This window comes from Scyliorhinus torazame, unplaced genomic scaffold, assembly GCF_047496885.1.
Source record: "Scyliorhinus torazame isolate Kashiwa2021f unplaced genomic scaffold, sScyTor2.1 scaffold_57, whole genome shotgun sequence".
Taxonomy (NCBI): domain Eukaryota; kingdom Metazoa; phylum Chordata; class Chondrichthyes; order Carcharhiniformes; family Scyliorhinidae; genus Scyliorhinus; species Scyliorhinus torazame.
Window position 1 is genome coordinate 1,040,923 of NW_027307784.1, and position 12,439 is coordinate 1,053,361.

Here is a 12,439-nt window from a genome sequence, read left to right on the forward strand (position 1 = left end):
GAAGGGAGGTCATTGATCAAACAGCTGAAGTGAGCTTCGCGCACAAGCAGTGGGGGAGAGAGGCCACAACCAGGGTAAGTCCACAGCCAGAGTGAGCTTTAAACTTGGGAATTTGAAACAGAGTGGGAATTTGGTTCAGAGCGGGAAGAGGTATACATAGATACATAGAAGACAGGAGCAGGAGGCCGCCTTTTGGCCTCATCACGATCATAGCTGATCATCCAACTCAATGGCCTAATCCTGCTTTCTCCCCATAACCTTTGATCCCATTCTCCCCAAGTGCTATATCCAGCCGCCTCTTGGATATATTCAATGTTTTAGCATCAACTACTTCCTGTGGTAATGAATTCCACAGGCTCACCACTCTTTGTGTGAAGAAAGGTGCTCTTTGCCTTTTCTCCTTGCTTTATAACTTTTAAATCTTCAGGGAGGGGTCTTGCCCTGCTCCAAGGCTCCAAGGGAGAGAGCTGATTGATAAGCCGTGTTGGTAAATCTTTATAACTTTCATCAATTATAGTTTGAAATAAAGGTTTCGTGGTTTATAATCTGTAAGGGTTCTAATTGGTAGTCACGAGGACAAGCAAGGAATGGACAAAGAATTGGATTTAATCTAATATCAAGCATCTTCCAAAGCATAATTGAAAACGGTAAGTCACGGCAGGAGAGCTGAAAGCCTTGGTTTGCTCCTCCTGCTCCATGTGGGAGACCAGGAACATTTCCAATGCCCAGGTTGAGCATGTGTGCAGGAAGTGTCTCCAGCTACAGCTCCTGGAAGCCCAGGTTTCGGAGCTGGAGCAGCGGCTGGAGACACTGCGGAGCATCCGCCAGTCGGAGAGTGTTGTGGATAGCACATATAGAGGTGGTCACACCACAGGCTGAGACTCTACAGGCAGGAAGGGAATGGGTGACCACCAGGCAGAGAAAGAGAGCGAGGCTGGCAGTGCATGAATCTCCGGTGGCCATTCCCCTGCAGGACAGATATACCATTTTGGATATGGTTGAGGGGAATGGCCTCTCAGGGGAAAGCAGCAACAGCCAAACTCGTTGCACCACGGTTGGTTCTGCTGCAGAGGGGAGGGGGGATAAGTGTGATAGTGCAATAGTTATAGGGGATTGTCCTGATTGTCTACGGCACTGAGGACCCGGGTTCGAATCCCTGCCCTGGGTCACTGCCCGTGTGGAGTTTGCACATTCTCCCTGTATCTGCGTGAGTTTCATCCCCACAACCCAAAGAAGTGCAGGTTAGGTGGATTGGCCACGCTAAATTGTCCCTTAATTGGAAAAGAAATAATTGGATACTCTAAATTAAAAAAAAAGGATTACTACCAGTGCCTCGTGTTAATCAGAGTAGAAATAATAGGATATATCGGATGAATACGTGGTTGAAGAGATGGTATTCTGTGGAATTCACTATCACAGAAAGTAGTTGAGGCCAAAACGTTGTGTGATTTCAAGAAGGAATTAGATACAGCTCTTGGAACCAAGGGGATCAAGGGATATGGGGGTGGGAGGGAGAAGGTGGGATCAGGGTATTCAGCATGATGACCAGCCATGATCATAATGAATGGCGGAGCATAGAACATAACAGCGCAGTACAGGCCCTTCGGCCCTCGATGTTGTGCCGACCTGTGAAACCACTCGAAAGCCCATCTACACTATTCCCTTATCGTCCATATGTCTATCCAATGACCATTTGAATGCCCTTAGTGTTGGCGAGTCCACTACTGTTGTGGCAGGGCATTCCACGCCCCTACTACTCTGAGTAAAGAACCTACCTCTGACATCTGTCTTACCATTAGCCCAGTACTCAGTCTTCCTGTTATTCCTTCCAAAATGAATCACCTCACACTTTTCTGCATTAAACTCCATTTGCCACCTCTCAGCCCAGCGCTGCAGCTTATCTATGTCCCTCTGTAACTTGTAACATCCTTCCGCACTGTCCACAACTCCACCAACTTTAGTGTCATCTGCAAATTTACTCACCCATCCTTCTACGCCCTCCTCCAGGTCATTTATAAAAATGACAAACAGCAGTGGCCCCAAAACAGATCCTTGTGGTACACCACTAGTAACTGGACTCCAGTCTGAACATTTCCCATCAACCACCACCCTTTGTCTTCCAGCTAGCCAATTTCTGATCCAAGCTACTAAATGGCCTCCTCCTGCTTCTGTTTTCTATGTGAGATGGTTGGGCTGAGGACACCAGCCTGAAGAACCTGTGCAGTGATGTCCTGGAACTGAAATGATTGAGCTCCAACCACCACAACCATCTTCCTTTGTGCCGGGTATGACTAACCAGCGGAGAGTTTACCCCGATTCCCATTGACTCCTGTTTAGCTCGGGCTCCTTGATGCCAAACTCGGTCAAATGCTGCCTTGACATCAAGGGCAGTCACTCTCACCTTTGGAGTTCAGCCCTTTAGTCCATGTTTGAACGACTGGTGTCAGGTTAACAGCCTTTAGTTCCCAGTTTTCTCTCTCTCTTGTTCGAATTTTAGTCTTACATTTGCTAACTTCCAATTGGTTTAGACTGCTCAAGAATCTCAGGAATTCTGAACTCAAAACTTCAGCTGAGACCACCGAAACCATTACCCTGGAAATCATTGGCATGCGAAGCTCTCCCTGTGGGGTGGGTGTTGCCAACTATTTTGTTGCCTCAGGCGATCAGCACAATAATTTTCTGGTTCAACATCCTCGTGGATATCAACCAAGTTTGGAGGGTGATGTCTGTAATTGTATTTCTGGGTGTTGCTCAATAATAGAGAACGCAACGGTCGTACTACGTCTTCCACATACCGTCTTCTCCAAGCAGAGTGGTCGCATCCTTATCCGACTCCCATTTTCCAGTCACAAAACAATCTCGGACACTGTTCATTGCCTGTGTAGAGAGAATAAACATTTCAGCACTAACCATTCTCCCTTAAAGGTGCATTTTCTCCTCACTTTGCACTGGTGATATATCAGCTCCTTCCAGGGCTCTGCAGAAAGAGTGGGTGTCATTGGATAGGCCTTTAAAATGGGCTAGCACAGGTGCAATGGGCCAAAAGGTCTCCCACTGTGCTGTGGCGCTATGAAACTGTTGGTTCATGTTGCATTTTCGGGTTGGGTCGATTTTTCCCCACAGTAAAAATATCTATCCACAGTCGGAAGAAATAAATCTAATAGCAGTAAACAAAGCTTTTTGTTCACTGAAGGGAAAGTTCTCACCATCTCTTTGTTCTGGCCGACCCTCCCAACTTCATCCTTTGCTCCTCAATTGTCCAGTTTGGTGCCATCTGCTGTATCCATATTCCCACCACCCTCTCAGACAGTGTTCCAAATTCCTACCACCCTCTCAGACAGCACGTTCCATATTCCCACCACCCTCTCAGACAGCACGTTCCATATTCCCACCACCCTCTCAGACAGCACGTTCCATATTCCCACCACCCTCTCAGACAGTGTTCCATATTCCCACCACCCTCTCAGACAGCACGTTCCATATTCCCACCACCCTCTCAGACAGCACGTTCCATATTCCCACCACCCTCTCAGACAGTGTTCCATATTCCCACCACCCTCTCAGACAGCACGTTCCATATTCCCACCACCCTCTCAGACAGCACGTTCCATATTCCCACCACCCTCTCAGACAGTGTTCCATATTCCCACCACCCTCTCAGACAGCACGTTCCATATTCCCACCACCCTCTCAGACAGCACGTTCCATATTCCCACCACCCTCTCAGACAGCACGTTCCATATTCCCACCACCCTCTCAGACAGCACGTTCCATATTCCCACCACCCTCTCAGACAGTGTTCCATATTCCCACCACCCTCTCAGACAGCACGTTCCATATTCCCACCACCCTCTCAGACAGCACGTTCCATATTCCCACCACCCTCTCAGGCAGCACGTTCCATATTCCCACCACCCTCTCAGACAGCACGTTCCATATTCCCACCACCCTCTCAGACAGCACGTTCCATATTCCCACCACCCTCTCAGACAGCACGTTCCATATTCCCACCACCCTCTCAGACAGTGTTCCATATTCCCACCACCCTCTCAGACAGCACGTTCCATATTCCCACCACCCTCTCAGACAGCACGTTCCATATTCCCACCACCCTCTCAGACAGCAAGTTCTATATTCCCACCACCCTCTCAGACAGCACGTTCCATATTCCCACCACCCTCTCAGACAGCACGTTCCATATTCCCACCACCCTCTCAAACTGTGTTCCATATTCCCACCACCCTCTCAAACAGAGTGTTCCAAATTCCTACCACCCTCTCAGACAGCACGTTCCATATTCCCACCACCCTCTCAGACAGCACGTTCCATATTCCCACCACCCTCTCAGACAGCACGTTCCATATTCCCACCACCCTCTCAGACAGCACGTTCCATATTCCCACCACCCTCTCAGACAGCACGTTCCATATTCCCACCACCCTCTCAGACAGTGTTCCATATTCCCACCACCCTCTCAGACAGCACGTTCCATATTCCCACCACCCTCTCAGACAGCACGTTCCATATTCCCACCACCCTCTCAGACAGCAAGTTCTATATTCCCACCACCCTCTCAGACAGCACGTTCCATATTCCCACCACCCTCTCAGACAGCACGTTCCATATTCCCACCACCCTCTCAAACAGAGTGTTCCAAATTCCTACCACCCTCTCAGACAGCACGTTCCATATTCCCACCACCCTCTCAGACAGCTCGTTCCATATTCCCACCACCCTCTCAGACAGCACGTTCCATATTCCCACCACCCTCTCAGACAGCACGTTCCATATTCCCACCACCCTCTCAGACAGAGTGTTCCATATTCCCACCACCCTCTCAGACAGCACGTTCCATATTCCCACCACCCTCTCAAACAGAGTGTTCCATATTCCCACCACCCTCTCAGACAGAGTGTTCCATATTCCCACCACCCTCTCAGACAGCACGTTCCATATTCCCACCACCCTCTCAGACAGCACGTTCCATATTCCCACCACCCTCTCAAACAGAGTGTTCCATATTCCCACCACCCTCTCAGACAGAGTGTTCCATATTCCCACCACCCTCTCAAACAGAGTGTTCCATATTCCCACCACCCTCTCAGACAGAGTGTTCCATATTCCCACCACCCTCTCAGACAGAGTGTTCCATATTCCCACCGCCCTCTCAGACAGCACGTTCCATATTCCCACCACCCTCTCAGGCAGCACGTTCCATATTCCCACCACCCTCTCAGACAGCACGTTCCATATTCCCACCACCCTCTCAGACAGCACGTTCCATATTCCTACCACCCTCTCAGACAGCACGTTCCATATTCCCACCACCCTCTCAGACAGAGAGTTCCAGATTCCCACCACCCTCTCAGGCAGTGTTCCATATTCCCACCACCCTCTCAGACAGCACGTTCCATATTCCCACCACCCTCTCAGACAGCACGTTCCATATTCCCACCACCCTCTCAGACAGCACGTTCCATATTCCCACCACCCTCTCAGACAGCAAGTTCTATATACCCACCACCCTCTCAGACAGAGTGTTCCATATACCCACCACCCTCTCAGACAGAGTGTTCCATATTCCCACCACCCTCTCAGACAGCACGTTCCATATTCCCACCACCCTCTCAGACAGAGTGTTCCATATTCCCACCACCCTCAGACAGTGTTCCATATTCCCACCACCCTCTCAGACAGCACGTTCCATATTCCCATCACCCTCTCAGACAGCATGTTCCATATTCCCACCACCCTCTCAGACAGTGTTCCATATTCCCACCACCTTCTGGGTGATAAATGTTTCCTCAGGTCCCCTCGAAACCACTCACTCCTCACCTTAAACCTGGTATCGGACACCTCTGCCCTGGGGATCTATTCTTACGATCTACCCTATATATGTGCAGGTTAGAGTGAGGTTATGGGGTTACAGGATAGGGCAGGGGAGTGGGCCTGGGTAGAGTGCTCTTTCAGAAGGTATGTGCAGACTCGATGGGCCGAATGGCCTCCTTCTGCACTGTAGGAATTATATGGGTTCTATGTCTCTCTTAACTTTGAGCAGATCAGAGTCGGGGAATTCTGCAGCGAGTAACTCACCTGCTGGCTCCCCAATGTCCATCGGCCATTGAAAGGCATTGAAATCAGGAGCGTGATGGAATATCAGCGAATTTACAGTGCAGAAGGAGGCCATTCGGCCCATCAAGTCTGCACCGGCTCTTGGAAAGAGCACCCTACCCAAGGTCAACACCTCCACCCTATCCCCATAACCCAGTAACCCCACCCAACACTAAGGTCAATTTTTGGACACTAAGGGCAATTTATCATGGCCATTCCACCTAACCTGCACATCTTTGGACTGTGGGAAGAAACCGGAGCACCCGGAGGAAACCCACGCAGACACGGGGAGGACGTGCAGACTCCACACAGACAGTGACCCAAGCCGGAATCAAACCTGGGACCCTGGAGCTGTGAAGCAATTGTGCTAACCGCTGTGCTACCGTGCTGCCCCTAATACTCTCCATTTGCACGAAGGGTACAGCTCCAACCACATCAATAATCTCCACACCATCCAGGACAAAGCAGCCCCGTTTGACTGGCACCCCTTACACAAACATTCACTCCATCCATCACCGTTGAACAGTAACAGCCGTGTGTACCATCTACAAGATGCACTACAATAACTTACCAAGATTCTTTCGACAGCACCTTCCAAACCCACAACCACTACCATCTAGAAGGACAAGGGCAGCAGATACCTGGGAACCCCACCACCTGGAGGTTACCCTCCAAGTCACTCACCATCCTGACTGGGAAATAAATGCTGGCCTAGCCAGCGATACCCACATCTCATCAACAAATTTTTAAAAATTTAACATTTCAAGTCTAATATTCCACTCACACATTAACCCTGTCAGACCTGGGTTTTTCCAGCACCTTATTGTTATTTCCAGCATCCATAGTGGAATTATTTTATTAACACAGCAGCCTCACCTCTTCCATGTCCCAGTCGTGAGGGTTTTTCACAGGAAATATTGAGGAATCCAGACCGTTTCCCTTCTTTTTGGATTCTGTGTCAGGTCTGCTTACGTGAAAGATTCCTCCCAATATATCACCTTCCTCATCCTCATCCTTTTCTTCACTGACTAAAATAAAGATACAAAAAAGGTTGTTTTCTTTCAATTCCATGTACAGAACCCATCAGTCACACGTGTGTCAACATTGTCCCCGGCAGATTAATGATACATACAAAGAACAAAGAAATGTACAGCACAGGAACAGGCCCTTCGGCCCTCCAAGCCCGTGCCGACCATGCTGCCCGACTAAACTACAACCTTCTACACTTACTGGGTCCGTATCCCTCTATTCCCATCCTAGTCATGTAGTTGTCAAGATGCCCCTTAAATGTCACTATCGTCCCTGCTTCCACCACCTCCTCCGGCAGCGAGTCCCAGGCACCCACTACCCTCTGTGTAAAAAAACTTGCCTCGTACATCTACTCTAAACCTTGCCCCTCGCACCTTAAACCTATGTCCCCTAGTAATTGACCGCTCTACCCTGGGGAAAAGCCTCTGACTATCCACTCTGTCTATGCCCCTCATAATTTTAGTACGAAGTCTTACAACACCAGGTTAAAGTCCAACAGGTTTGTTTCGATGTCACTAGCTTTCGGAGCGCTGCTCCTTCCTCAGGTCCACCTCATAATTTTGTATACCTCTATCAGGTCTCCCCTCAACCTCCTTCGTTCCAGTGAGAACAAACCGAGTTTATTCAACCGCTCCTCATAGCTAATGCCCTCCATACCAGGTAATATCCTGGTAAATCTCTTCTGCACCCTCTCTAAAGCCTCCACATCCTTCTGGTAGTGTGGCGACCAGAATTGAACACTATACTCCAAGTGTGGCCTAACTAAGGTTCTATACAGCTGCAACATGACTTGCCAATTCTATACTCAATGCCCCGGCCAATGAAGGCAAGCATGCCGTATGCCTTCTTGACTACCTTCGCCACCTGTGTTGCCACTTTCAGTAACCTGTGGACCTGTACACCTAGATCTCTCTGACTTTCAATACTCTTGAGGGTTCTACCATTCACTGTATAGCCAGGAGGAAGCTGGCTATTCACCTTGGTTCCATAATCCATACAATCCCTGTCCAGCAGATGTGTGGTTGATGCCCCCACCTTTTACTTGGGATCACAGACCGGTTAAACACAGCAGGAACCTATTTGGCACTTTGTAACTCTGCAAGAATTCAGCTAGTCACATTACCAGCCTTTTCTCCGGGACCCTGCATGCTTTTCTCTCTCTGGGTGATTCAATTCCTTCTGAAAGCCCGGATTGTATCCGCCTCCACCCCACTCTCTGGGAAATGCGCCAAAATACAGTCTCAAGCTAGAGCCTGGGTTGATTCACTCCAAGACCCCTGTGTGAAATGAAGTTTGTGCTGCAGCCAAGGGCTCGACTCTGTCACAGGCAATTGTCCTCCCCTGGGCCTTCCCTCAGAGAAAACAGAACGAGGACCGAGGAAGGGTGCTAACTGTGCTAACCCCTAACAGAACGAGGACCGAGGAAGGGTGCTAACTGTGCTAACCCCTAACAGAACGAGGACCGAGGAAGGGTGCTAACTGTGCTAACCCCTAACAGAACGAGGACCGAGGAAGGGTGCTAACTGTGCTAACCCCTAACAGAACGAGGACCGAGGAAGGGTGCTAACTGTGCTAACCCCTCTGTGGTTACTGACGACGGTAAAGGCTTCAATTCCTCCATTTGTTTGAAACAAGATGAGAAAAGCTGGAGCTCTTACAGTGAGAGCAGAGAATATTAGCGGGAGACATTTAAAATCATGAAGGATTTAAACAGGGTGAACAAAGAGACACTTTTTTTTTTTAAATTGCCGAAGGATTGATAAGCAAAGGGCACAGAATTAAGGTGTCTGGAAAATTAAGAGCTACGAGAAAGATATGTTTCATGTAAAATGCGATTAGAGTTTGGAATGCGCTGCCAGACAGGATGGTGCAAACAGATTCAATCACAGCTTCCAGAGAGGAACTGGGTAAATATTTGACAGTTAAAAATTGAATAAAATAGAGGAAAGAGCCAATTGGCTTGATCATCACGGTAGCACAGTGGTTAGCACTGTTGCTTCACAGCTTCAGGCTCCCAGGTTCAATTCCCGGCTTAGGTCACTGTCTGTGTGGAGTCTGCACGTTCTCCCAGTGTCTGCATGGGTTTCCTCCGGGCGCTCCGGTTGTCTCCCACAAGTCCCGAAAGACGTGCTTGTTAGACGAATTGGACATTCTGAATTCTCTCTCAGTGTACCCGAACAGGCGCCGGAATGTGGCGACTAGCTTTTTATTATTATTTAAAATATTCTATATGCCTTAACCAGCCTCTGCCCTGCTACTCTCGTGAATCTGTGAACACGCACTCCAAGGTCCCTCTCTTCCTTTACACTTCCAGTATCCTACCACTTGCTGTGAATTCCCGAGGCTTCTCGTCCACCCCAGATGCATTGCCTAATCCGAATTAAATTCCATTTGCCACTTTTTCTGCCCACTTAACCTGTCCATTGATGCTCTGCATTCATCTTCACCATCAACACACGGCCATAAGAACATAAGAATTAGGAGCAGGAGTAGGCCATCTGGCCCCTCGAGCCTGCTCCACTATTCAATGAGATCATGGCTGATCTTTTGTGGACTCAGCTCCACTCTCCGGCCCGAACACCATAACCTTAATCCCTTTATTCTTCAAAAAACTATCTTTATCTTAAAAACATTTAATGAAGGAGCCTCTACTGCTTCACTGGGCGCAAGGAATTCTATAGATTCACAACCCTTTGGGTGAAGAAGTTCCTCCTAAACTCAGTCCTAAAACTACTTCCCCTTATTTTGAGGCCATGTCCCCTAGTTCTGCTTTCACCCGCCAGTGGAAACAACCTGCCCGCATCTATCCTATCTATTCCCTTCATAATCTTATATGTTTCTATAAGATCCCCCCTCATCCTTCTAAATTCCAACGAGTACAGTCCCAGTCTACTCAACATATCCTCGTAATCCAACCCCTTCAGCTCTGGGATTAACCTAGTGAATCTCCTCTGCACACCCTCCAGTGCCAGTACGTCCTTTCTCAGGTAAGGAGACCAAAACTGAACACAATACTCCAGGTGTGGCCTCACTAACACCTTATACAATTGCAGCATAACCTCCCTAGTCTTAAACTCCATCCCTCTAGCAATGAAGGACAAAATTCCATTCAACTACTTAATCACCTGTTGCACCTGTAAACCAACTTTTTGCGACTCATGCACTAGCACACCCAGGTCTCTCTGCATAGCTGCATGTTTTAATATTTTATAATTTAAATAATAATCCCTTTTGCTGTTATTCCTACCAAAATGGATAACCTCACATTTGTCAACATTGTATTCCATCTGCCAGACCCTAGCCCATTCACTTAGCCTATCCAAATCCCTCTGCAGACTTCCAGTATCCTCTGCACTTTTTGCTTTACCACTTATCTTAGTGTCGTCTGCAAATTTGGACACATTGCTCTTGGTCCCCAACTCCAAATCATCTATGTAAATTGTGAACAATTGTGGGCCCAACACTGATCCCTGAGGGACACCACTAGCTACTGATTGCCAACCAGAGAAACACCCATTAATCCCCACTCTTTGCTTTATATTAATTAACCAATCCTCTATCCATGCTACTACTTTCCCCGTAGTGCCATGCATCTTTATCTTATGCAGCAACCTTTTGTGTGGCACCTTGTCAAAGGCTTTCTGGAAATCCAGATATACTACATCCATTGGCTCCCTGTTATCTACCGCACTGGTAATGTCCTCAAAAAATTCCACTAAATTAATTCGGCACGACCTGCCCTTTATGAACCCATGCTGCGTCTGCCCAATGGGACAATTTCCATCCAGATGCCTCGCTATTTCTTCCTTTATGATAGATTCCAGCATCTTTCCTACTACCGAAGTTAAGCTCACTGGCCTATAATTACCCGCTTTCTGCCTACCTCCTTTTTTAAACAGCGGTGTCACGTTTGCTAATTTCCAATCCGCCTGGGGCCAACCCAGAGTCGAGTGCATTTTGGTAAATTATCACTAGTGCATTTGCAATTTCCCTAGCCATCTCTTTTAGCACTCTGGGATGCATTCCATCAGGGCCAGGAGACTTGTCTACCTTTAGCCCCATTAGCTTGCCCATCACTACCTCCTTGGTGATGACAATCCTCTCAAGGTCCTCACCTGTCATAGCCTCATTTCCATCAGTCACTGGCATGTTATTTGTGTCTTCCACTGTGAAGACCGACCCAAAAAACCTGTTCAGTTCCTCAGCCATTTCCTCATCTCCCATTATTGTGGCTCAGAAGGGAAGGGGGAGGAGCAGGAGAGCAATAGTTATTGGGGACTCGATAGTTAGAGGGACAGATAGACGGTTCTGTGGCAGCGAAAAGAGACTCTCGGATGGTATGTTGCCTCCCGGGTGCCAGGGTCCATGACGTCTCGGACCGTGTTTTCAGAATCCTTAAAGGGGAGGGGGAGCAGTCACAAGTTGTGGTACCGTCATGCGAGAGTGCCTTTAAGAACTGGATGTTTAAGCAATGTACCTTTAAGAAAACAGTGATGTCATAGAGTGGGTGGAACTCAGCTCAGTTCAGCCATTTTGCAGTTGGGTTTTTGCAGGTTTTTAGTTTCAGTTTAAAAAGCAGTGGGTGGGTGTCTGTGTGTGTCCAGAGAGCTGCAAGATGCTGGAGCTGAAATCAACCATTCTACAGAAAATATATATATCCTATAACCTGATGTGATACTATTTAAAGGTGTTAAATCTCTTGGAAGTTTGAAGGAACAGTTTAAGGAATTATTTACTGTTGCAATATTTTCTGAGTTATCTTTGAAGTAAGGGGTGTTAAGAGATCCAATGTTTATTTAAGATGTTAAGTTGAGTTCATGGAATAAACAGTGTTTTGTGTTTAAAAACCCACGTCTCCATAATTGTAATCCCACACCTAGGGAAAAAGCCATGTGCTACGAAAAGCAACAAATACATTAAAGGGGAAGGTTGGTTGAACTCCATGATACATTTTGGGGTTCTGAAAACGCCTCACCTATAACAATTGGGGGCTCGCGGGGGATAAAAATCTATCTATTTAATTGTCTTTTGTGAACTTAAAGACAGTGAAGGATTCTTGCTTTTCCGGTATGGTATTTTAGTTTAAGTGGGGAGTGTATTGTGAGCAATGGCTCTTTCAGAGGCTCAGAGGTTTTTGGGGGTGGAGAATGTCACACGTAGTACTTTACGGACAGAAACGAAACGCAGACTGTTAGATTTGGCAAGAACATTGCAGTTAACATTACCTGACAAAACGCGAAAAGATGAGGTAATTATGGCGGTGGTTAAGCATTTAAAGTTGCCTGAGATAGAGTTTGAC

At 47.6% G+C, this 12,439-nt stretch overlaps 1 protein-coding gene across 1 annotated transcript in view; it reads right to left on the bottom strand.

Annotated features, from left to right (window-relative positions):
• The window catches only part of LOC140405557 (ribosome biogenesis protein BMS1 homolog), a gene marked incomplete at its 5' end in the record, with an annotated part of 196,965 nt that overhangs the window by 122,782 nt on the left and 61,744 nt on the right, over nt 1-12,439 (bottom strand). Inside the window, 2 exons of the mRNA XM_072494117.1 lie at nt 2,796-2,877; nt 6,988-7,139. Of these exons, the coding sequence (XP_072350218.1) occupies nt 2,796-2,877; nt 6,988-7,139 (234 nt within the window). The remainder of the gene's footprint in view (nt 1-2,795; nt 2,878-6,987; nt 7,140-12,439) is intronic.